This window comes from Dryas octopetala, chromosome 4 (genome assembly GCF_963921425.1).
Source record: "Dryas octopetala chromosome 4, drDryOcto1.1, whole genome shotgun sequence".
In the NCBI taxonomy this organism is placed as follows: Eukaryota; Viridiplantae; Streptophyta; class Magnoliopsida; order Rosales; family Rosaceae; genus Dryas; species Dryas octopetala.
The window spans coordinates 24693612-24720793 of NC_141369.1; the positions used below are offsets into that span (position 1 = coordinate 24693612).

Genomic DNA, 27182 nt, shown 5'->3' on the forward strand with positions numbered 1-27182 from the left:
AAAGTGTCTACTTTACATCCTCTTATACTAACCGACAAAATTACAGCCGTCTAGATGAAAAGAGATGAGTTTGGACCATTGGATCTAAGCAGCCCTAACCCTAGGCTTCTATATATAGAAAAACACTCCGTACTTAGAACTAGATTATCTGACAGAAATAAAATCTAGTTGATGAGAGCCGCCTGAGTCCCCAACACTTCCAATACTTGCCTCCCATATCCATCTCTGAATCTCTTCACTTCAACTCTTCCACTGCCTCCCCTGCATCTCTTAACCACTTCTTGCCATCAGTGGCTTCTATTAATCGAAGTCCTTTGATTGTCGGACGAGATCTGGACCATTCATTATGGACGGTCTGGATCTCATCCATCCATCAAAGAACAATGGATAGAAGCTGAATTATGGGCGCTATGGTTGCTTCTTTTTGTTTTACGAATTGCAATTATTGTTTTTTAATTTTCAATTTCAATGACTTTTCTTTTGGTGCAGAATTTCCATGACTTTTCATTGTTCATCTATTCTTCAAAGAAAATCTGAAAGAAATCTGAGAAGCCAGGTGCATCAGGACCGTTCATCTATTCTTCAAAGAAGAGATCTGAACGGTCTATCAAAGGAAGCTGAACTATGGGCCTGGCCAGGTGCATTAGCCCAAACTTTCAGCCCAGGAGATGCTTCCAGGCCCAAGCTTTCAGCCCAGGAGAATAAGGCTGAATTGGTTCCAAGCCCAAGACCATGGGGTTTTTCTTTTTTTGGTCGAGAAGACCGTGGGGATTTTTAAAAAAACCCAAGTTTAACGCGGCAACTAAAACCTGGTTTTAATGGATTCATCCTAGGGTTTTTCACTTTTTCTAAAACCTCAGTCTTCCAGTCGGCGGCAACTAAAACTAGGTTTTAATATTTTTCTAAAACCTCAGTCTTCCAGTCGGCGGCAACTAAAACTAGGTTTTAATGAGTTCATCGTCATCACCCTCCAACCCAGTATGTATATGTATTTGTTTTATTACTTTCTATTGTTTTATGCATTGCTACCAATTTCTTCGTACCAGGTGTTATGTGTGTTTCGCTTCCATGCATTCTGCTATTAGACATGAGCAGAATATAAAAGTTCATTAACCATTAAATATGAGAACCACTAAATATGAGAGATAACCGTTAAAAATATACTAAATATGGGAGATAACCATTACAAATTGGGTGATAAATGAATTAAAAATATGAGTTTTGAGCTTTGAAAATTATATATAGATTAATTGTTAGTGGACTAAGACTTATCTTTTGAACCCGATAGAATTTGGGGTTGGGGCTGGTCTCGGGTGTGGATAATTTGGGCATCTCTATATATGCCAAGAGAGGCAAAGGCCCATATGGATTTTCTGCTCCCAGCTTCGGATAAATGTGTCCGAAGTTGTTGGAAATCAGAGATTTGATGCAGTCTATATTCTAGGTTATTTTTAATTTATTACCTCTGTTCTGCATGTATACGTGTATAAATAAATTTGTTTGTGTTTGCTTGGACTTCTTCATCTATGCTGCTTCTCACCGATAAACATAATCTATTATGTTTTTTTCTTTTTTAAAAATTGAAATATGCATCGACAAATACTAGGGGTGCACAAACCTATCCGAAAAACCGACTAAACGAACCAATCCAAACCAAGTTTTTGGTTTTTCGAACAGCATGGTTAAAAAAGCCTAATCAAATTTGCCTTCCTCCGGAATCGAACCTGGGACAAGCCATTTAATTATTTCATAATCAATTTCCTTTGGACCATTGATGATTTGTGTAATAGACACAACAAATATATTTATTATAATTCTGACTTATCTATTTAATATAATTAAATATCTACAAAACCCTATCATATATTTATTCTTTATTTTGTTTTGTATAAATAAAGTTTATATAGTTTATAATAGTAATACCATATGGTTTATAACTTTATATACTTTATACTTTATAGGATATAGGGTATATGGTTTAGGATTTAGGTATAGAATATAGAATAGACTAGTAATGGGTATAGAATATACTAGTATAGGTAATGGGTATAGAGTATAATGGTATAGGGTTTATGGTTTAGCCTTTTAGGGTTTAGGGTATTTTTAATGAATTTTTAATATGAAATCTATTATATAAATTGTAAAACATATAGGTTTATTATATATGAAACACTAGTTATATATAGGTTTATATATATGAATCATTTCCTTATTAAAGGGTTTTTTCACTTATTAAACCAATATAGGTTTAAACTTTATATATGAAACATTTTTTTAAACTAATTAATAACCAATATAGGTTTATATATGAAACATTTATATATAGGCTTGTATATATGAAACATTTCCTTATTTTACCATTATAGTTTTATATATGAAATTGAAACATTTATTTTAGTACAAAATGGACCTTTACTTAGCCAAAATAGGCATGCAAAAGGGGACTTTATATAAAAAAATCTGAAATTTGGGCCCAATGTTTTAAGTCCGGTTATTATCCACTAACCAAACCAATGTTTTAAGTCCCAATGTTGTGGTTCGGCATGGTTATGGAAATGACCATTTCAAACTTTGTGATTTGGATATGGATATTGAGTTTTGGTTCGGATAACCGAACCGTATGCACCCCTAATACAATACTAAATTTAAAACCTGTAAGAGAAAAAAATTAGATTGATGATTTACATAAACATAGCATAGATTGTTAGATTGCTTTGTTGTGGGGGGTATATACATATATAGTTAGATACTTAGATTACTATGTGGGGTCATGGGGCTTTGATAATTTACATAAACATAGCATAGATTGTTAGATTGCTTTGTTTAGATTTGTTATAGTGCTAATGTGGACTAATAGAGAAGGATCACATTTCTTAGTCCAGCTTTGCTCGAAATTGGTTAGTATATCCCAAGCTGCTTCAGAAATGATACAAGCATGACAATCGTGCCATGGTTCTCTTGACCCTCCTTTGTGCAGGCTAGCTCCCGCAATGTTTGTCTGATAGAAATCATAAGCATGAGATTCAGTATTGAGGGTCCGAAATAGAGAATGTTCTTCAGTATCATACCGGCCATCACAAAGATCTAGGCCCCCAACAAACTCATAATTTCTCGATCACTTGAATTAATGTGTGCATGGGTGTCCACTGTTATGGTTTTTTGATGGTGAGCAAAGACTGTTAACTTTAGTGTGAATGAAGTATGCAAAAGCATCTTCATCATGGGTTCTCATTAGTCATTTGTTCTTAATGAGTGGTAGTGATGTTTCATCGTTCCAAAGCATAATTCTCATTGCTACACCTTCCTGCACTTTGTGCTTCAACAATTCACCAAGCTTTACTCCTCTTGCGTGTGGAATATCTGTGTAAGGATCACGAACCTGTTCAAGAACATCCCAGATACTGAAAGACTAGATCAAAGAGAAGACTAGTAATTTCTGTGTGCTCCAGCCTAATATGACAACTTCCTTGTCTTTCAATCCTAATATGGATTGAAAGACCAGCCTGCAATGTATATCAAATGCTTTGCATTCTCAATGGCTTTGGACACATCTTCCCACAATCTTCTTGGAGATTCATAAAGAGAAAATGGGGGTTGAAAAGTAGAGCGATGGTGAGCACCTTGATAAAGTGGATCGCTGTGGAAATATAGTTTTCCTAAGGCCCTGGAATTCACCATTATTAAGTATTTTTTATGTGACAAAAAATTCATTTTTTTGGTTGAGTACTTTCTATTGTATTTGTTGTCCCTATTGTTGTTTTGTGTCGCATAAAAATTGCTGTGACAAAAAGTTCATTTTTTTGTTTGGCTGAATTTGTTGTATATATTGTTGTTTTATTTATGCATTACTATAAATTGTTGTTTTATGCCTTGCATAAAATTGTTGTGACAAACAATTCATTTTTTTCTTTTTCTTTCTGTCAATTACAGGCTCTTCCCTATAGTGTTGACTGGAGGGATAAGTGCACTGAAATTCGACAACAAGGAAAATGCAGTAAGTATACAACCTTATTCATATTCAACACAAGGATCCAAAAAATGAGTTTTTGTTACAATCATTAGTAGAAATGGCTATTAAAGCTTTTTTTTTTGTATTTTATATGATAAGATTGTTGCTGGGCAATGGCCACAATTGCGGCAATCGAGGCTTGTACAACGATATGTTTGCATGAGGATCTCGTGCAACTATCTGTACAACAATTAGTCGATTGTGTGAAATTGAACCCTCAAGAAGAAGATACGGTGGGATGCTATTGTCTAACGAACGACAAGGCGTATAAGTGGCTGATTGAGAAAGGTCGCATTTGCACAGAAGTCGAGTATCCATTTGAAGAGAAGAGGGGGAAATGTCGATCGGAAGCAAAGGTAATATATGTAAATACTAATTAATTTTTTTTCTTATATATTTGGACTATTAAATATATGACTTTGTGTCAATTGTTTTTTCCATTCCAGCGCTCAATAGATTTGAAGATTCGCAATTTTGTTAGAATAGATGATGATGATGAGGAAGGTCTACTTAAAGCTCTTGCTCAACATCCAGTAACAGCTGCCATCGATGTATATGATGAGTTGATAAATTTCAAGGGGGTTAGTGAAATTATAAAATTGATATGGATCTATATATATATATATAATATTTGATATTTATTAATGTCTAATTATTTGATATTCTTATAGGATGGGATTTATGACGGGCCCGTGAATCATATTGCACCCATAAGTCGACATGCCATTCTTCTAGTGGGATATGGAACCACGGAAGAAGGAAGACAATATTATCTGATTAGGAACTCTTGGGGGACAGATTGGGGCCAAGATGGCTATATTAAAGTTGATCGACACAAGCTTGTACCCTTTTGGGATAAAAATGGCCAGTGGACTGGAAAGGTCAAAAAGATAATTTCTCGTGCTTCTTATCCAGTGATAAAAGCCTAGTAAGTTCATAAGTACTATATTTTTATTTTTTTACAAGTATTAGTAGTAAATTAGTGATACATATCAAAAAAATGAACATCCTATAAATTTCAATTTGTATGAATGGTCTCTTTTCCTTGTAATGTGGATGAAGTATTAAGAGACTCTAGTTGGAGTGGAGAGCAGCATGATTTTAAAACGTATTAATTGCTGTATCTTCATTCTTCATTCTTCAATATTAATTGCTGTATCTTGACTTATACCTGATGTCAGCAACTGAAAAGAAAATATATCAGTGTTGTAATCTATTGGTTGGTTTGGTAGGAATATTGAAATTGAATCAAAGACTGAAATTATTTACTATTGGTTATTTGGTTTTGTTTGCAAACAAAAACAGGGCAGTGAAGGCAGTGAAAGGAGGGAAGGTTGTGACAATAGTACCAGGTCCAGCAATAGCACCACCAGATTTATTATTTGTGGTGACTTCTACTGCCTCTATCTTGGAGAAACTGAAGCCTTTTCTGGCGAGTGGGAAGGTGAAGCCAGTGCTTGATCCCACAGGCCCATATCCCTTTTCCAAGACTGTTGAAGCTTTTGCCTATCTTGAAACTTCCAGGGCCACAGGAAAGGTGGTTGTGTATCCCATCCCATGAGATCATGAGATTTCCTGTGTCTGTATAGAACCCATTTCCATATGTGTATGGTGTGGTTGTTTAAACTTAAAATACTTAATAAGGGAATGTGATCATCTGAGACATGCATGCTATATATATAGGTTGGACTTTAATTTCCTTACTTTCTCTGCACTTTGTTTTCTTCCTCAGCCTTATGTTTTATGTTGATATTGTGCTTGTGCTAAAATGATGTCGTTTTAAATTTACAGTTAGGTTTGGACAATGCATGTTAATACATGCTGACTAAAGATGAATAAATAAAGAAGAAAATATATAATGAACATGTAAGAAGAAGAAGGAAGAAAAAAATATCAAACAAAAACAGGGGAGTCTGATAGGGCTGTCAAAGAAGGTGGGGAAGGCTGGTGTGAGAATAGTACCTGCGGGTCCAATAATAACACCAGCAGCCGAGTTCATAATTGTACCGACATCTATATATCTTGGAGAAACTGAAGCCTATCTTGGAGAGTGGGAAGGTGAAGCAGTGAATATGAGTGATTGATCCCACAGCCCCATATCTATTTTCTAACACTGTTGATGGATTTGCATATCTTTTTTTTTTTTTAGTTAAGGATTTGCATATCTTCAAACCTCCAAAACCATAGGGTTATGACTAATTATGACCTTTTTTTGTTTTTTGGTCAAAATGACTAATTATGACCTATATATAACTTTTGACTATACCCATTTTCCTGTCTTATATAAAATTGGGTGCTGCTATTCGGATCCAACGTTTTAATTAGTAGCCCCGACATTATCTTTAAATCCATTTTCATTTAAAAAAAAGTGAAAACTTATTAGTATACCCAACATGTTTTCCTAAACTATCCTTACGGAAACCCAACATAACAACCATCAATTCTACTTTTTTTTGGCCAGGAACAAATTCTACTTAATAAACCCATCAAACACACACTCAACAAAACACATAACCAACAAACACATAACTCGTGGTGGCCATTTGCATCTATTGCATATTTTTAGGCCCCGTTATGCTCTAATTGATTTGCTGGAGATGGGGAGAGACTACTCTAGCTGGTTTTTGACGTACCATATTGATCTTTATCCCATTTGCACTATTTACCCGCGGTTCCAATATTCTCTTCTCTTTCTTCCTCCAAAGAAGAGAATATTGGTGAGACTGACGAACAGCTCATTTCGTACAACGTTGGCACTTGGCCGGCTTCGTCAAGGTCTTCTACTTACCGTAACGGTGTTTCCATTTGATCTGTTCCTTGCAGTGAGGGCAGACGCCAGTGATCTCCGACAACAGCATGAGCCAGCCTCCGACCTCCCTCTTGTTGTACCCCAAGAATTTTTTTTGTGGACTACAAGAGGAGGATTCAGGCGTGGGGAGAGAGTACAGAAAGAGAAGAGCGAAATCGTGAGTTTTGTCTAAATTTTTGGAGTGAGAAGAAAGAAGGTTAAGGTTTTGTTTGAACTCTTGGGAAATCGATCTTGAGTTTTGTCTGAATTTGGGGCTGTTTAAAATTTTGGCGTGAGGTCTAGAGCGAACCCAATGCAAATGTATTCCCGCTTAACCAAAATATATTTTAGGGCTTTCCAATTTTTTCTAAGTATCAGAGCACTATTAGTCTAATTTTTTTATTTATTTGCTTACTAACTTATAACAACATGCTTACCATGTTGTTATAGGTAAACTCATTGACAATGTGCACACCTCGTTGTTGAGTCAACTTATGTCAACGGGCAAAGAGTGCACGTTGTCAATTACTTGTAAATGACCAATTCGACAACATGTTTTAAAAGCACGTTGTTGAATATTACATTTCACAAGGTGTTTTCACTACACGTTGTTAATCTCGTGTTGTTAAAAATGTTTTTTCTTGTAGTGCTAGCTATCCACTTGACTTAATTGCATGGTCCTATGTTAAGATTGATGGATCCAATCATCCAAATTTGAAATAATCTATGTAATGTATAATGAAGTAAAGATGAGTTAGATGCATCTCATGCATGCATTCCAATAGTGAAATGTAGCTTCATACATTATTCCATTCCAACTCATGAAATGTACCTGCACCTCCAAATTAACCTTTCTAACATCAATTATTTGGCTTCTAACCAGCTATGTTTCAAGTTCAAATAGCTAGGTAAGTACAACATTTTTACAGCTTTCCGTTTTGTACATAATACAATGAAGATAAAGTGAATGAAGTTCTTGGCCAAAAAAAAAAAAAAGTGAATGAAGTTATATATAATTCTTTGGCTACCACAAAATTGCCAAAATGTGATCAAATAATTAAAACAAAATTGGGTGAAGTGGAATTAATGGTTGGCATGTGACAGACATGATGGGTGGATGGATTGCAGAGATAAGGTCCTATCCTTAAAACTTGGTTCTCCTGGATCCAACATCGTATTTCTCTATTTGTGACATATCGAATATGCAATTTATGACTGCCCTTGCTTTGTTGGGAATGTGATATGACTTTGTTTGTGGGCATCTCCATATTCACCCACAGTGTCTTTGTGGGCTTCAAAGATACTGTTCTGTCCAACTTAGCCCAAAATAGGCAATTCTACGGCCTATACAAGTAGTCCAAAACCCAAGCTAAGCCACCCAAACTATCTCAAAACAATCCATCATCGTATCGATCATAATCACCTGCTTCCGATTGGTAACCGCGACTATGGAATCGAGTATCAAAGTTGAAACCAAGAGAAAGGCAATAGTGGTTTGATAACAATACTTTGCTAGCTTAGAAGTGAAGTGAACACCACAGGCAGAGAGAGAAGGGTGGGGGGTTTGTTCAGTACATGTAGTAGTGTAAGCTTCCTATTAATACTATAAGCTTCGACATGGACCGAAGCCATTGCGTTATATGTCGACATTTGTGACAGACATTATGTTGACATCCTGTGTCATCTATAATGGAAGAGGAGAGAAACTCACCTATATCCGAAATGCCAGCTCATATATCATTATATCTCATTTGGTGTCACAACCCAATAAAATTGTGAAAGGTGGGAGTATAGAAAGTTTGACTTCTATTTGAAATTTCATACCCATCATCATAAGTTCATAACAAGTTAACCTGGCTGATGACATTTCACAGATAGCATACCATGAATAAATGTGCAACAAACAACACACTTGTTAAAATTGTAAAGGCCAATCTAAGGCATCAACCAAACAACCTCAACCAATTACATCGAGTTACAAAATGTACTCTTATTTTTAGGGAATTAATATCATACTTTCTAGTCTCAAAAAATGTAAGACCACGACATGAAGTCCCTGCCACCTACTTTGGAGCTAGTCTAATTGGGCATATAGAGAATGCAACACAACGAGCTGCTTTTGCCAGCATGAAGCGCTCATTTTCTGTCAATGGCCTCTCAATCACCTTCACAACATTCGCATCCTAAAACAATAAATTAAATAACCATTAGAATGGAGACACAGCCCCAGAAGTGATAGGCATCATAGAAAGTATTTACTAGAATAAATGAATGGTTATTTGGGAAACAAAGCATCTATATATAGTCCACTATCTGCTTATTGAAAGAGAACACAGGCGCAAGGATTTCATGTACATATTCAAATTTATATAAAAACAAAAACAATTTATGTGAAAAGAAATACATAATGCACTAACCTTTTTCAGTTGTTGAACAGAAGGTCTCACACTGGCAGTATCGCCAATCACGAATACATTGTTGAGATTCCCACGTTCATCCCTTTCAGCTGGGGAGGAGGTTGAATGCCGCCATTGCCCATTAACAATGAACTTGTAGTAATACCTGAAGGCCAAGTAATATTTTCGAGATAAGCTTTCTCCAAGAAAAATTGGAAAAAATGAAATAAGTAAAAGAATATCACATATAAAACTCGAAATCTACACATCTGCGTATTAATGTATTTATGTGGTTTAGATAACAAATGTAATCAAGGAAACTGAAATCACAGTGCATGAGCTTTGAAAAATTTTCAAGCACTGAAGTTAACCAGGAGTCATTAAATCTCATATTTTTATCCTTATCACAACCAAAAGATAAGTAATGCAATGCTTTTTACTTACTTTCCTTGTGAAAGTCTAACTTCTGCTTCAAATCGTGATCCACCTTTGTGATTTGCCCGAATTGGTTCTTTCCAATTTGCAGTGAAATCTCCAACCAAGTTTACTTCCTCACCCTGTAATAGAGACGGTGGATACAGGAAAGACCAGAAAAAACAAAGAAGTTCAATCACTATTCAATTATAGCAGGTATAATGCTTTAAAGACTACATGCTTAAAACTCTTCATAGAATTTGTCCTAGGTCAATATGGCATTGAGAAAGAAAATTAATGACATTGTCCCTTCAGATCTATACATTGACCACAATTACTGCTAAAAGCACACTAGAGTTGAAACTGAAATTGTCAATTACCTCTTGCCCATTCCATACAAATGTCACAGCATGTGTTGCAGGTCCATCATGTTTGCCATTTTCCACCATGGTTATAAGATCCCATATTGCCCAAGCAATTGCTGGTCTGCATTAAGATTTCAAGCATATTCTTCACCAGTTAACATATTGCAAAAATACCCCTAATCACAAGAAAGGATTTTTTTTAGGGATATGAGTCATAGTCACAAGCAAAGGAATTATGACATTTCTTTCAACAAACACATAAATTATGGCCACGATTCTACGGCATCAAGTACTCTTGTTTTAAGTCGACAATATAATAATTACAAACAGGATGGTCAATGAGAAGAACCTGTCAGGCCTACATAAATGCAACCCAGTGACAAAATTGCAAGCTGCATGAAGAGAAGTATCAATCATCCAGTGCAAGTACGCTATCACACAAGCAGGAGATCGATCAAAACCAGTAGTACAATTAACAAAAACACGATGATTCTTTTTCAGTAAGCGTAATAATAATCCCACACAAAATGATAGTTTCTTCCTCAAATCAAAAGAATCTCCCTCCCTGCAAAAAGAAGGTGCAGACATTTTAGAAAGTGAGCTGTAAGCTATTAAAGCATTGCATTCTGACCCATTCAGGACTTCCCTTTCCATGTCTAAAGTTAGCATTACATTGTGAGGCAATAACAACCTGACTCAATTTTTATTCACCCTTCGGTAGAAAGTATATGAAATCAGTAATGAATTTCAGCTAATGTCCAGAAAAATAAACCAGATGTTAAAATTTTAGCAATACATGAAAAGAGCTCATGTTCTTCCCAATTGGTACTTGATAAAATGATTACAGAAACTGACAAATGCAAACACATGCACCCATGCTCGCACTTCCTCCACGAATAGAACTGACCTCAAAAGCAAGATCTGGCGAATTCTTTCATCAATAAATAGAATCCTGCATAGAGCCTTTTATCTATTTACCTTATTGGATAGTTGATCATCAGAATATTGAATTTTTGGCATGATTCATTTATTGAATTGGAATTGATGCCCCAATTTTCTGTCTCAGTTCCACTTTGGAAATTCAGTACAGCAGTAACTCCCTGTACGAAGAATTCATAGCAGTTAAAGAAAGACGTGGATAAAAACAACACCCTGTGCGATGAATAATCAATAGATGAGATAATTATTACTGAAGGCATGTTTAATTACATGCAATGGACCAAATAAATAAATTGCAAAGAACTAGAACATGTTCCTTTGCCACCATGAAAATCTGCATAACCATTTCAATATAAGCCGGCACAATGCGTATATGTGTATACTACATATTTCCAATGACACACATAACAGAAATGCTGTTTTGCATAAAAATACAAGGTGAAGCAGCACTCACCGCAACATTTGACAAAGTCTCCACGTCGTCTTCTGTTTGTATACATGATCCAACATATATTTGCTCTGTAATCTAACAAATGAACAACATAATAAATGAGTAATTTAATGAAAATTGCTACTCATATAAACTAGATGTTATCGAAAGAATAAAGTATTATCCATTCTTTAGTTTCAATACAAGTATATAGAACAAAAAATTTGATGAATATCACACCTTACTGTAGCGCATGCCAAGAGAGTGATTATAGTATAGCTCGCCTTTAGAGCGTTCCAGTGCCTTAATATATTCTTCTAGTGGGAAATTTCCATAAGCCCATTCTCCATCTCCAGGCTCCTCTTCAGCAAAGATACAAACAACTTGGCTCATGGGTTGGGCAAGAGTATTCCTCTGCATTTGCGATTGAATACGACCATTTTGGTCATTCAAAAACTTCAATCCTTGTGATTTTAGAAACTTCAAGGCGAATGTAACAAAACCAGAGTTCCCACTGCTTTCGGTAGATGGTTGCAAATTTGACGCCAATACAGTCTTGTTCCAAGTGGCAACAGGAACTCGACCTCTATTGAATAGATATCGAGGTCATTCGAAACAATCAGTTGTTGAACTGGAAAAGGAGAGAATGGTCTTTCGAGAACCAGGCTAAAAGATCCTGTTTTCTCCTTCAGCATCTTCCTGAAGAAACCAAAGACTGAAAAAAAATAAAAACAAAAAAATGATGAACAGACAATCATTCGCAGTTGAATCATATACAAAATTCAAAAACTTCAAAGGCTAATTTAGACACTTAATCACATGCACAGTAAAGAATTATATTATGCTCCAAAACCAGCATTCAGTACACTCAACCTACAATATTTCCTGTGTAAACTCTGCCCTTCAGATTCATCCATAAAATCCATTGTCATCCAATTGGCCAAGAAGTGTTCCAAAAATAGAAAAATTCAAAACATAAATATGAATTAAACCAATATAAGATATTGTTCAATTTTAGCATTATTTCTCACATTTTTAGTCTTGACATTAATAATCAGTTAATCAAAGACTAATCAATGTGAAATTAAAAGGTTAATGGCATACTGTGTATCACCAAAGTCGTTGGTCACAACAAGCCTGCCTCCAGACGAATCACCAGCCTTCTTCAATGTGTCACCCACCATTACTATCCTCGACTTCTCCACATTACCCTACCAGATATAATTCAAAAAAAAAAAAAAACACATTATTCACTGAAACAATGAAACAGAATCAAAAGCTCAGAACTTTAATTGAAAGAGAGAGAGAGAGAGAGAGAGAGAGAGAGAGAGAGAGAGAGAGAGAAGAAGATGAAAATAACACATTATTCACTGAAACAATGAAACAGAATCAAAAGCTCTGAACTTTAATTGAAAGAGAGAGAGAGAGAGAGAGAGAGAGAGAAGAAGATGAAAATACCCCTCTCCTGAGGGCGTGGACGAAGATTTTGCCGTCGACGGAGAGTGCGAAACGAATTCCGAGCGGTTTCTCGAGAGTAACCATGCATGTACTCGTTCAAGTTCATCTTGAACGAAGACGAACCACCGCTCGACATCGCGAAAACCCTAACCGTTCCGCCATTGGAGCGGAGCTTCTCTGTACGACTGGTTGTGGAACGGCCATTGACGAAGCACGCGTCGTATCGGCCCCAAAATGAGGAAGAGCGGCCGTCGAGCAACGGCGGCGACGATCGATCGAGAGCTCTGCAACTGCCGAGTTGCAGAGTGAACATCTTGTTGAGAAATCAAATTGCTAACGTTTTTTCGAAGCGCTTACCGTTATTGTTCTGTTAAGAGTGTTTGTTACTGAGGAGTTGGAGCTCTCTCACTCTCTCAGCTATCCATAACTCTTCGCTCTGATTTCTATATGCTGGGCCCCAGCATCTGGTTCTGGTTCTTAGTTCTGGGTCACGTGCCTATGATCACCACTCACGAGCATTCCATCACTTTCTTTCGTTTCCCTATTAACATTGCCACGTCGGATGAGTATGAAAAGCTTTTAACCAATCACTGCCCGCCACGGAAGACGAAGTTCACTCTCTAAGGGTAATATTGTAATTTAGGATTGATGATGAACGAGTGTAGAGTAGTAAATCACAACAAGTTTCGAGAAGCCTGTGAACATGTATGCATTCCCGCGAGATATTTTTTAGTGAATCGAGAAATCTCCAACTCCAGGGCCCCTACTGATCATGTGATCTTTTTTCTTGTCGAAGATCATGAGATTTATGTATCATGATCGCAGGTACGTATAACTTTACTAGTTAAGAACACTTCTTTCTACACATTCTCAGTTTGACTCCTTATATTTTAATATAATTTGATCAAAATTTAATATAAGAAGAACTTTTCTATTATAAGAAAACGTAAAATCACCAACATGACAAGAGGGAGAGTCCCACATCTCAATATTTCAATATTTTAACCGACCCTACTCTCTTACTTTTCTTGTTTGTGATACCACATCACCATCTCTATTACAAGGAAATACAATCGGAATATTTGTTTATGATATGTATAGTTCTGTTCTTTCTTTCTAATGTTGTTATATGCTTGCTTAATTTTCATCATGGAAATTTTACTCATGCTCGTAGGTAGCAAGTATTTTGAATATTTTGGATGATGAACTGGTTATAATGTTGGAAGTTACATCTTAATTCTTAAGGTTGTTTACCAAGTCTTTAATTTCTAAATTTAGCTGAGTTGGAATATTTTATTATTTCTTTTTGGTTTTAAATTGACCCTTGTTCTAGGTGTAGTCATGGTTATCTTTTCTTTTAAAAGCCTTTGTTGTCCTTTATTGGTAACTTTCTTCCTTTTTCCTTCATTGACATTGATTCATTGACTGAAGTTTGTTCTTCTTGATATGAATTAGAATTATATCATGGACAAATTAATTTTTATCTCTTTGCAGTTGTCAGACTTATGAAGGCGGAGTTTCTGGGGAACCTGGTTCTGAAGCTCATTGTGGGTGTGTTTCAGACTTATTGCTGTTTAAAGATTGTCAATTGCAATTTGTACCAATGATCTCTTTTGCTGGTTATGTGGGTGAAGTATTAAGAGAGTCCAGTTGGAGTGGAGAGCATGAGTTTAAAAGCCCTTGAGCATTAACTTTTGATATTACCAAGTAATAATGTGACATCAGATGTGCGTTTTAAGAAATTGGCATATCTATGTTCTTTTGACTTCCATTCTTTCCTCCACTTACATGCCAAATTGTTTGTCTGCCTGTATGTCCTTTGGCAAATTACCTAATCTGAAGATTGTACATGTGAAACAAAAATTTACTATTGTCAAATTATCTTTGTGAACTTTTAGGGCAATGTATTCTGGCTTCCCTTTTCTAGAATAATAGGTTGTTTAATGTATGCTATGACTTGTACTAGGCCAGATATAGCCTTTGATGTAGGCCGGCTTAGTAGATATACAAGTAATCCTAGTCAATTACATTGGGATGCAATCTCTAGAATATTAAAGTACTTAAAAGGTACCATGGATTATGGAATATATAGTACAACGGGTATCCGACGGTTTTAGAAGGATACACCGATGCTAGTTCGATAACAAATCGGGAGGATCATAAATCCACTAGTGGCTGGATTTTTACACTTGGTGGAGGAGCCATTTCTTGGGGCTCTAAGAAACAAACTTGTATCTCGGACTCACCATGGCAGCCGAATTTATAGCCTTGGCTTCATATAGTAAAGAAGGGGAATGGCTAGAGAATTTGTTAATAGAGATACCGATTTGGGCTAAGCCAATGCCTCATATTTCTGTGATAGTCAAGCAACACTATCAAGAGAGAGAGAGAGAGAGAGAGAGAGAGAGAGAGAGTACCCTGGTGGGGATGGTGAGGGGAGCTGGAGCAGTGAAAACGGGCATGTTTTGAATGAGGTTTGGAGGAGAAGAAGAAGAAGTAGTAAGTCTGGCAGAGACACGTAATAATGTAGGGCTTTTCCTGCTGAGAGGAGACTCAACAGGAGAGAGGAATGAGAGGTGGAGGAAGAGGTGAGATGGAAGCTATTAACAATCGAAGTTACAGACATCGTAGGTGGGCAATGGGCCTTGGACTTGGGTGCCTTTATACACCTCACCAACAAGTTATATCCACACCCACACCGGCCCACACCCCTCTATTCAAATATTGAAATGGAGTACGTACGGTACGTACGGTACGTACTGAAAGTGATAGCCCAGTGAAGGAGAGCTTCTAACCTTGGAGGATGAGGTTTGGACGCTGGAGATCACTCTGTGTCTCCCTCATTGCCAATTGCATGGTCATCATCACTCATCACCAGTGGCGGAGCCAGGAAAACATACTTATGGTCACACCTGATTTCAACTTGCTTCAAAACCTTTTCATCAAAACAGAAAATAGCTTTAATTTAAATAGAAGTTGTTACCTTTTAATCAACAAGAAAGAAACTTATATAATATTACAACAGTGAAATATAATAGAGATAAAAACATAGTTATATATATATATATATTCTTGTAAATCAATACACTTTTCTTTCCATTATAATATGTTAGGAGTTAGAAGCACAAAATTATCTAGCATCACTACTATATGTCAGCGGACCACAAAAATTTCAGTACTACAAAATAGGAGAGACATAGCAAAGTTTGTTGACCATGGAGAATAGGAGAAAACGTGAGAGGAATTAGATGAAAAGTCTTGAAGAGTGAAAAGTAACATTCTAGAAAAGAGAAGTAGCCAAAAAAACGAATAAAAAAAGAAAAGTACGTGTGTGAGTCTGTGAGACCTTAAGTCAGAACTGATATTTTAAGGATCTTTTAGTCAAAAAAAACTATGAAATCAATAAACCATGTCTTTTTCTTCCAAAAGTTGAGTGGGACCCATGTCCCCCCCGGTCCTCACGTGGCTCCGCCACTGCTCATCACACACTAAATTATATCATCTCATTAATCCATCATCTTCGTAAATTGCTACATATATCATGCATACCCAATACCTGTTTGCCACGTACGCTGTGATTGTGGCATGCATTCATTTTATTCCTACCTAGCTATCCTATGTTAAGATTGATGGATCCAATCATCCAAATTTGGAATAATCTGTGTAATGTATAATGAAGTAAAGATGAGTTAGATGCATCTCGTGCATGCATTCCAATAGTGAAATGTAGCTTCATACATTATTCCATTCCAACTCATGAAATGTACCTGCACCTCCAAATTAACCTTTCTAACATCAATTATTTGGCTTCTAACTGGCTATGTTTGAAGTTCAAATAGCTAGGTAAGTACAGCATTTTTACAGCTTCCCGTTTTGTACATAATACAATGCAGATAAAAAAAGTGAATGAAGTTATATATAATTCTTTGGCTACCACAAAATTGCCAAAATGTGATCAAATAATTAAAACAAAATTGGGTGAAGTGGAATTAATGGTTGGCATGTGACAGACATGATGGGTGGATGGATTGCAGAGATAAGGTCCTATCCTTAAAACTTGGTTCTCCTGGATCCAACATCGTATTTCTCTATTTGTGACATATCGTATATGCAATTTATGACTGCCCTTGCTTTGTTGGGAATGTGATGTGACTTTGTTTGTGGGCATCTCCATATTCACCCACAGTGTCTTTGTCAAAGAATACTGTTCTGTCCAACTTAGCCCAAAATAGGCAATTCTACGGCCTTTACAAGTAGTCCAAAACCCAAGCTAAGCCACCCAAACTATCTCAAAACAATCCATCATCACCTGCTTCTGATTGGCAACCGCGACTGTGGAATCGAGTATCAAAGTTGAAACCAAGAGAAAGGCAATAGTGGTTAGATAACAATACTTTGCTAGCTTAGAAGTGAAGTGAACACCACGGGCAGAGAGAGAAGGGTGGGGTTTGTTCAGTACATGTAGTAATGTAAGCTTCCTACTAATACTATAAGCTTCGACATGGACCGAAGCCATTGCGTTATATGTCGACATTTATGAGACATTATGTTGACATCCTTGTGTCATCTATAATGGAAGAGGAGAGAAACTCACCTATATCCGAAATGCCAGCTCATATCTCATTTGGTGTCACAACCCAATAAAATTGTGACAGGTGGGTGTATAGAAAGTTTGACTTCTATTTGAAATTTCATACCCATCATCATAACAAGATAACCTGGCTGATGACATTTCACAGATAGCATACCATGAATAAATGTGCAACAAACAACACACTTATTAAAATTGTCAAGGCCAATCTAAGGCATCAACCAAACAACCTCAACCAATTACATCGAGTTACAAAATGTACTCTTATTTTTAGGGAATTAATATCATACTTTCTAGTCTCAAAAAATGTAAGACCACGACATGAAGTCCCTGCCACCTACTTTGGAGCTAGTCTAATTGGGCATATAGAGAATGCAACACAACGAGCTGCTTTTGCCAGCACGAAGCGCTCATTTTCTGTCAATGGCCTCTCAATCACCTTCACAACATTTGCATCCTAAAACAATAAATTAAATAACCATTAGAATGGAGACACGGCCCCAGAAGTGATGGGCATCAGAGAAAGTATTTACTAGAATAAATGAATGGTTATTTGGGAAACAAAGCATCTATATATAGTCCACTATCTGCTTATTGAATGAGAACACAGGCGCAAGGATTTCATGTACATATTCAAATTTATATAAAAACAAAAACATTTTATGTGAAAAGAAATACATAATGCACTAACCTTTTTCTGTTGTTGAACAGAAGGTCTCACACCGGCAGTATCGCCAATCACGATTATATTGTTGAGATTCCCACGTTCATCCCTTTCAGCTGGGGAGGAGGTTGAATGCCGCCATTGCCCATTAACAATGAACTTGTAGTAATAATACTTGAAGGCCAAGCAATATTTTCAAGATAAGCTTTCTCCAAGAAAAATTGGAAAAAATGAAAGAAGTAAAAGAATTATCACATATAAAACTCGAAATCTACACATCTACGTATTAATGTATTTATGTGGTTTAGATAACAATTGTAATCAAGGAAACTGAAATCACAGTGCATGAGCTTTGAAAAATTTTCAAGCACTGAAGTTAACCAGGAGTCATTAAATCTCATATTTTTATCCTTATCACAATCAAAAGATAAGTAATCCAATGCTTTTTACTTACTTTCCTCGTGAAAGTCAACTTCTGCTTCAAATCGTTATCCACCTTTGTGATTTGCCTGAATTGGTTCTTTCCAATTTGCAGTGAAATCTCCAACCAAGTTTACATCCTCACCCTGTAATAGGGACGATGGATACAGGAAAGACCAGAAAAAACAAGGAAGTTCAATTACTATTCAATTATAGCAGGTATAATGCTTTAAAGACTACATGCTTAAAACTCTTCACAGAATTTGTCCTAGGTCAATATGGCATTGAGAAAGAAAATTAATGACATTGTCCCTTCAGATCTATACATTGACCACAATCACTGCTAAAAGCACACTAGAGTTGAAACTGAAATTGTCAATTACCTCTTGCCCATTCCATACAAATGTCACAGCATGTGTTGCAGGTCCGTCATGTTTGCCATTTTCCACAATGGCTATAAGATCCCATGTTGCCCAAGCAATTGCTGGTCTGCATTAAGATTTCAAGCATATTCTTCACCAGTTAACATATTGCAAAAATACCCCTAATCACAAGAAAGGATTTTTTTTTAGGGATATAAGTCATAGTCACAAGCAAAGGAATTATGACATTTCTTTCAACAAACACATAAATTATGGCCACGATTCTACGGCATCAAGTACTCTTGTTTTAAGTCGACAATATAATAATTACAAACAGGATGGTCAATGAGAAGAACCTGTCAGGCCTACATAAATGCAACCCAGTGACAAAATTGTAAGTTGCATGAAGGGAAGTATCAGTCATCCAACGCAAGTACGCAATCACGCAAGCACGCTATCACGCAAGCAGGAGATCGATCAAAACCAGTAGTACAAGTAACAAAACACGATGATTCTTTTTCAGTAAGCGTAATAATAATCCCACACAAAATGATAGTTTCTTCCTCAAATCAAAAGAATCTCCCTCCCTGCAAAAAGAAGGTGCAGACATTTTAGAAAGTGAGCTGTAAGCTATTAAAGCATTGCATTCTGACCCATTCAGGACTTCCCTTTCCATTTCTAAAGTTAGCATTACATTGTGAGGCAATAACAACCTGACTCAATTTTTATTCACCCTTCGGTAGAAAGTATATGAAATCAGTAATGCATTTCAGCTAAATGTCCAGAAAAATAAGCCAGATGTTAAAATTTTAGCAATACATGAAAAGAGCTTATGTTCTTCCCAATTGGTACTTGATAAAATGATTACAGAAACTGACAAATGCAAACACATGCACCCATGCTCGCACTTCCTCCACGAATAGAACTGACCTCAAAAGCAAGATCTGGCGAATTCTTTCATCAATAAATAGAATACTGCATAGAGCCTTTTATCTATTTACCTTATTGGATAGTTGATCATCAGAATATTAAATTTTTGGCATGATTCATTTATTGAATTGGAATTGATGCCCCAATTTTCTGTCTTAGTTCCACTTTGGAAATTCAGTACAGCAGTAACTCCCTGTACGAAGAATTCATAGCAGTTAAAGAAAGACGTGGATAAAAACAACACCCTGTGCGATGAACAATCAATAGATGAGATAATTATTTGTGAAGGCTGTTTAATTACATGCAATGGACCAAATAAATAAATTGCAAAGAACTAGAACATGTTCCTTTGCCACCATGAAAATCTGCAAACCATTTCAATATAAGCCGGCACAATGCATATATGTGTATACTACATATTTCCAATGACACACATCACAGAAATGCCGTTTTGCATAAAAATACAAGGTGAAGCAGCACTCACCGCAACATTTGACAAAGTCTCCACGTCCTTTTCTGTTTGTATACATGATCCAACATATATTTGCTCTGTAATCTAACAAATGAACAACATAATAAATGAGTAATTTAATGAAAATTGCTACTCATATAAACTAGATGTTATCGAAAGAATAAAGTATTATCCATTCTTTAGTTTCAATACAAGAATATAGAACAAAGAATTTGATGAAAATCACACCTTACTGTAGCGCATGCCAAGAGAGCGATTATAGTATAGCTCGCCTTTAGAGCTTTCCAGTGCCCCAATAAATTCCTCTAGTGGGAAATTTCCATGAGCCCATTCTCCATTCTCCATCTCCAGGCTCCTCTTCAGCAAAGATACAAACAACTTGCCTCATGGGTTGGGCAAGAGTATTCCTCTGCATTTGCGATTGAATACGACCATTTTCGTCATTCAAAAACTTCAATCCTTGTGATTTTAGGAACTTCGAGGTGAATGTAACAAAACCAGAGTTCCCACTGCTTTCGGTAGATGGTTGCAAATTTGACGCCAATACAGTCTTGTTCCAAGTGGCAACAGGAACTCGATCTCTATTGAATAGATTATCGAGGTCATTCAAAACAATCAGTTGTTGAACTGGAAAAGGAGAGAATGGTCTTTCGAGAACCAGGCTAAAAGATCCTGTTTTCTCCTTCAGCATCTTCCTGAAGAAACCAAAGACAGAAAAATAAAAACAAAAAAATGATGAACAGACAATCATTCGCAGTTGAATCATATACAAAATTCAAAAACTTCAAAGGCTAATTTAGACACTTAATCACATGCACAGTAAAGAAGTATATTATGCTCCAAAACCAGCATTCAGTACACTCAACCTACAATATTTCCTGTGTAAACTCTGCCCTTCAGATTCATCCATAAAATCCATTGTCATCCAATTGGCCAAGAAGTGTTCCAAAAATAGAAAAATTCAAAACATAAATATGAATTAAACCCATATAAGATATCGTTCAATTTTAGCATTACTTCTCACATTTTTAGTCTTGACATTAATAATCAGTTAATCAAAGACTGATCAATGTGAAATTAAAAGGTTAATGGCATACTGTGTATCACCAAAGTCGTTGGTCACAACAAGCCTGCCTCCAGACGAATCACCAGCCTTCTTCAATGTGTCACCCACCATTACTATCCTCGACTTCTCCGCATTACCCTACCAGATATGATTAAAAAAAAAAGAAAAACACATTATTCACTGAAACAATGAAACAGAATCAAAAGCTCTGAACTTTAATTGAAAGAAGAGAGAGAGAGAGAAAAAGACGAAAATACCCCTCTCCTGAGGGCGTGGACGAAGATTTTGCCGTCGACAGAGAGTGCGAAGCGAATTCCGAGCGGTTTCTCGAGAGTGACCATGCATGTACTCGTTCAAGTTCATCTTGAACGAAGACGAACCACCGCTCGACATCGCGAAAACCCTAACCGTTCCGCCATTGGAGCGGAGCTTCTCTGTACGACTGGTTGTGGAACGGCCATTGACGAAGCACGCGTCGTATCGGCCCCAAAATGAGGAAGAGCGGCCGTCGAGCAACGGCGGCGACGATCGATCGAGAGCTCTGCAACTCGGCAGTTGCAGAGTGAACATCTTGTTGAGAAATCAAATTGCTAACGTTTTTTCGAAGCGCTTACCGTTATTGTTCTGTTAGAGTGTTTGTTACTGAGGAGTTGGAGCTCTCTCACTCTCTCAGCTATCCATAACTCTTCGCTGTGTGATTTCTATATGCTGGGCCCCAGCATCTGGTTCTGGTTCTCAGTTCTCAGATATGGGTCACGTGCCTATGATCACCACTCACGAGCATTCCATCACTTTCTTTCGTTTCCCTATTAACATTGCCACGTCGGATGAGTATGAAAAGCTTTTAACCAATCACTGCCCGCCACGGAAGACGAGTTTCACTCTCAAAGGGTAATATTGTAATTTAGGATTGATGATGAACGAGTGTAGAGTAGTAAATGTAAATCACAAGAAGTTTCGAGAAGCCTGTGGACATGTATGCATTCCCGCGAGATATTTTTTATTTTGGGGTTTAACCGGCGAGATATTTTTTAGTGAATTCAGAAATCTCCTACTCCAGCGCCTCTACTAATCATATGATTTTTTTTCATGTCGAAGATCAATGAGATTTATGTATTATAATCGTGGGTACTTATAACTTTATTGGTTAAGAACACTTATTTTTACACATTCTTAGTTTGACTTCTTTTACGTTAATATAATTTGATCAAAGTTTAATATAATTGACATACAAAATAAGAACTTTTATATTATAAGAAGACGTGAAATCACGAATATGACAAAAAATAGGGTCCCACATCTCAATATTTCAATATTTTAACCGACTCTAGTCTCTCACTTTTCTTGTTTGTGATACCACATTACTATCTCTATTAGAAGGAAGTTCTTATTGACAAATGATGTGTGCTTGGGTTACAAGAAATGAATGAATATTATAAGACACAAACAAGGAGACTACAAAATTAATGACACGACTTTAATTAGTTATCTTTTGAATATTTCATTCAAGAATCAAGAGCAAGCAAAGACTAAACTAAATGTAAGAATGGTTCAACCATAGATGGAAGAAAAGCGATGGTGCAGCACAATTTCCAAGGCTCTTCCGAAGCATATGCATGATCCAATCCTGACCTCTCGGATCACAAAATAATAATCTTAATTAATTTCATGTGTTTCTACGCAAGCTCCACAAATAAAGTTATCTTGATACTCACAAAGTTCCATATAAGCTGTCAATAAACATAGTTTTAAAGGAGTTTTACAAACAACATTTAGCACATAATTTAGCTCATAGAGCACTAATCCAACATTCTAATTCCTATGAGATTCGAGAGTACTTCTATTTTATTCAAATAAAACCACTTTTTCATATGACCAATGTGAAATCTTCAGCAGCTGCATCTGCAACCAATAGTACTGTCATCAACACCACTTTTTTCTTCAACACCTGCAAACAAGAGTAGCAATGACATCAGCACCGCAAACAGAATAATGTTAATGAGCAGCTAGCCTTCTAGACCTATTGAACTCACTGATTCACAATGTTAGGTACATTGGGCAATTTCAATATTTTATTAACGATCTCAAAATATTTTTTTTTCCTCCCATCACATTTTACCTATAATTAAATTACAAAACTACCCTTGAAAATCGAGGGGAAAAAACACACACAAGATTTTACAAAGGATCTCATAACATTAAAGTTTGGTCACTGCACAAAAAGAGTCATATACCTACGACCTGATTTAACAAATGATTTACATGGGCCTCGTATATCAAAATCCCAAAGTTGCAAAAACTAAATTTCACCAAAAAAAAAAAAACAGGACCTTTTTCCATGGCTGCATCAGTGTGTTTTGTGAAAACTTAAATATTAATAAAACCCTGAGCAATTATTTAAGTAAAACAAACCGTCCAACACAAGTAATGTGCCCAAAAGATCAGCATAGACACATTCAGTGGTCTTTCTAGTACGCAAAATCAGATACTAAAAAGATTAAGCGACGAAAAGTGCAAGAAAAGAGTTATCAATCATCTTCACAGTTGTCGTCGTCATCATCATCCAAACCAGCATTAATAGTGCCAAAAGCACTACCGCCCTCTTCACCCTTGACATTTCAAGCACAGCACACAACTGACATCCATTTGAAATATAAAACATCTTATATCTTTGTTATACTTGTTTCCAAAACTTAAATTTGGAATAAGTGAGAATAAATCACAAAAAATCAAATGAGGTAACATATTATTTTGATGGTAACATTTGAACCTACGACCTTCTCCAACCTCACCTAAGCAGATCGATCCAGGCATGAATATTTAAGCACGTAATGAAACACAAACTCTTGGACGAAATAGAAACAATGATTGTTAGTAAACAGTAAAGGAATGTTTTTAAACAAATAATGTTTGTCAGTATTCAAACCATTAAAATGACCCAAGAACCCACATTTATCACTCAGTGTGTAAGGTTTTCGATGATCTAGACACGAAGACAGGAAATTTTAGAGAGAAAAAGGTGTACAGAGGAAGAGTTTTTGGTAAACAACAAGCATGCAATGAGCACATGACTATGACCCTCTTGTGGCAACTATCCCTTAAAAATATGGAAAAAGTAAAAGCAGTTTCATCTTGTTAAAAGTTCTTTGCATCTCATTACATATACAACTTATATTCTCAACTTAACAATACAGGATAATTCTCAACTTAGACCTGCTTTATTTTTTTGGTCCTGCAACTCGGTTATGCTTTAAAATCATTCGTTAGGGTCTTTTATCCAAATCCATTATTGATCTTTTGAAAGTGGCATATTATGTATCAAACTGCTAACATTATTCACATATTAAAGGCATATAAATACAAAGCACAGAATACAATTTGAATTCATAGCATTGGCATTTCGTCAAAAGCTTCCTTAAATTTCTAATAATGTGGTGGCATTTTCATTAAGATTCAAAACATTCTGATTATGTTGCAACTATAAGAATCAAAACAGAATAGTTGAGAATGACACAAGTGCCTGGTTTTATATGTTGCAATTATGTTTCATTAATTTGGTAGCGTAAACTCTCTTTCATGCTCACACACGTGTTCATCTCCTGATTATTGTTTGTTGGGTTGTTGTTGATGATGATAACAAGAAGAAAAATGTTTAAACATGCTACTTGAACTATGATTTTGCCAAACGAAAACTGTGAAATTTTTCTATGCATTCAAAAACCAAAACCAAGTAATCTTTCTTCATATACTACCAAGACATAACTTCAATGTCCCTCAAAAATTTTGTTTTTGGGGTGAATTATAGTTACATGTCAGTGCACAAAGCATTATAAAACTTTTGACAAACTGAATAGAAAGAAATTGAAATGAGCTATAGAATAATTAATTTACCTTGCTTGGTGGGTGGGGGTTTCAGCCTACACAACTCCACCTCGATACCGGTTACTCCATACCAGACCTGAGCTTGAAAGGTTTTAGTTTGATTTTCAGCTATATCCTTTGCCTCAAAGGTAATATAATAGTTGACACCACAACCACCCCCCCCTGTGTTTAGCTTCAGAAGCTTCACAAACTGAAAATTCGCATCCTACACAAATTAATTGTTCAATAAAATGTTAAGCATCACACAAATTAATTCTAAAGAGGAGAAAAAACCAGCGAAGGCACACGAATTTCCTTAGAAAAAAACAATAAAAAACATCAACCTGTTTCTCGTTGAAATGCTTTATCGCTAACTCTGTAAGAGGAATGAGTTTTTTGATAACAGAAGAGTCAATGAGTGGATATGGTCGAATTGAACCAAACATATATTTAGCCATCTTATCAAAGTAATCAACATCAAAACCCTGTTCGTCCAAAAAGACATCCATAAAGATTGTAAGTTGACAAAACCCTAACATATACATAAACATATACAGACAAAGGGGTTTGAAAATAAAAACACAGAATAATCGATCATTATAAAGTGAATAGGAAGCACTCACATCGCTATCCTTAACCTGTTTCGCATACTCGTCATATTCTTCATCAGGTACAGAACTAGAATCGCTGTCGGCATCTTCTTTTTCTTCACAAACATCTTTTTTGTTTTTGGGCCACTCTTCCCAAACATTTTTATCACCGTCGCCGGACTCCGTTCTAGGCTTTTTTTCTGGAGGCGCGAAATCCTCCGATCCGAAGCTGAGTGAGGACGCGGAAAGGGTCGCCATTCACACAGAGACGCAGAACCAAAGAAAAGTAGAAAACAAACGCTTTTTGATTCTTCAATCAAGGAGAGGCAAATCTATTATATGTGAGGGATGAGGCGGTTTATTCTGGGACATTGATTGGGCCATGGACTGATCTGTGCCATTTGAAGCGTTCTTGACCATTTATTTTTATTTGGGCAACGGATTGGGCTTTTACTCATGGGTAGCCATTTTGCTATTGTGGGCCGTCAAGAGAGAAAAAAAAAAAAAAAACGTGTGGGCTAACTGCATTAAGATAATGCTTTTATAATTTTCAATACATTGACTGTGTTTTTTTTTTTTTTCCTAATATCAAATGGTAAATTTTCTATTTGCTAATACAAATGTTCCATTGCTTGGACTTTTAGAAGTATAGTTTTTGTAATCAGAAAAAATTTATATTCTTTTTGTTAGCACTTTTGTTTTAATATACTTTTCGAATGAATAGTTGTGATTGATTGCCACGTTAGTGGGGGTTAAAATGGCGGACATAAAATGGGGTCTCTAGCATTACTCTTAGGCTGGATTTGTTACACAGGGCTAAGTGGGATTGTGTTAAATAACTCATTATCTTGTGTTTGGGGACATACCGAATTGCATTTAAGTGGGACTATGCAACACCGATTTTCTTAAAACTCCTCACTACGCCTTCTTACATAGCACGGTTGAAAAGGAGCTCGCTACATAACACGCCTTCTTAAGTCTTCTACATAGCACGTTGCAGCACAACTTCTCTCTCTCTCTCTCTCCTCTTTATTGTACAAGGTGGCTTAGGATTGATCTACCAGATTTTTCTTAACTTTTATGGAATTTATTTACTGGATTGATGGCGTGGGATTGAGCCACTGGTTTTCAAGACCTTTTTTTTTTTTTTTCTAATATCAAATGGTAAATTTTCTATTTGCTAATACAAATGTTCCATTGCTTGGATCTTTAGAAATATAGAAAATTATGATTAAATATCAAATTTTAATAATTTTTTAGTATAACATGAAGACTATATAATATTTCAATTGAACTACCAAATTTAAATGTAGTTTTGTAGATTATGTCACAAATATGTTGGCCCCTTTGATTTGAGCTTTTTTCATTTGACATTTTTGTCCTTTGACCCACATATGATGGGTGTTAGTTAAAATTTATAAGGTTTT

At 36.1% G+C, this 27182-nt stretch overlaps 2 protein-coding genes and 2 pseudogenes across 2 annotated transcripts; 1 reads left to right on the forward strand and 3 right to left on the reverse strand.

Moving 5' to 3' along the window:
- The first annotated feature begins 4122 nt into the window (after positions 1-4122).
- On the forward strand, positions 4123-5570 carry LOC147288695 (2-methylene-furan-3-one reductase-like). The gene is made up of 4 exons (XM_086241035.1): positions 4123-4365; positions 4456-4590; positions 4681-4877; positions 5315-5570. Exons 1-4 carry the CDS (start codon positions 4123-4125, stop codon positions 5568-5570), a joined length of 831 nt encoding a protein of 276 aa, XP_086097161.1.
- Positions 5571-8630: 3060 nt separating this feature from the next.
- On the reverse strand, positions 8631-13222 carry LOC147288696 (phosphoglucan phosphatase LSF1, chloroplastic-like; annotated as a pseudogene).
- A 4283-nt stretch (positions 13223-17505) lies between these two features.
- LOC147288697 (phosphoglucan phosphatase LSF1, chloroplastic-like) lies at positions 17506-21988 on the reverse strand (annotated as a pseudogene).
- Positions 21989-22944: 956 nt separating this feature from the next.
- On the reverse strand, positions 22945-26078 carry LOC147288698 (UPF0725 protein At4g28920-like). Its single transcript, XM_086241715.1, has 4 exons — positions 25789-26078; positions 25510-25650; positions 25196-25391; positions 22945-23252 (listed from the first exon to the last, which is right to left on the reverse strand). Exons 1-4 carry the CDS (start codon positions 26011-26013, stop codon positions 23194-23196), a joined length of 621 nt encoding a protein of 206 aa, XP_086097841.1. The 5' UTR covers positions 26014-26078; the 3' UTR covers positions 22945-23193.
- Between the last annotated feature and the right edge of the window lie 1104 nt (positions 26079-27182).

What these genes read in the sequence shown, in the direction of transcription:
- LOC147288695 (XM_086241035.1), top strand. Translation starts at nt 4,123, where the DNA reads ATGGCCACAATTGCGGCAATCGAGGCTTGTACAACGATATGTTTGCAT. An exon ending in AGTTGATAAATTTCAAGGGG is followed by an intron (nt 4,591 to 4,680) that starts GTTAGTGAAATT and finishes ATATTCTTATAG; the next exon opens with GATGGGATTTATGACGGGCC. An exon ending in TTTTGGGATAAAAATGGCCA is followed by an intron (nt 4,878 to 5,314) that starts GTGGACTGGAAA and finishes AAACAAAAACAG; the next exon opens with GGCAGTGAAGGCAGTGAAAG.
- LOC147288698 (XM_086241715.1), bottom strand. Translation starts at nt 26,013, where the DNA reads ATGGCGACCCTTTCCGCGTCCTCACTCAGCTTCGGATCGGAGGATTTC. An exon ending in AACAGGTTAAGGATAGCGAT is followed by an intron (nt 25,651 to 25,788) that starts GTGAGTGCTTCC and finishes TTGGACGAACAG; the next exon opens with GGTTTTGATGTTGATTACTT. An exon ending in ACCCCCACCCACCAAGCAAG is followed by an intron (nt 23,253 to 25,195) that starts GTAAATTAATTA and finishes TCTTGTTTGCAG; the next exon opens with GTGTTGAAGAAAAAAGTGGT.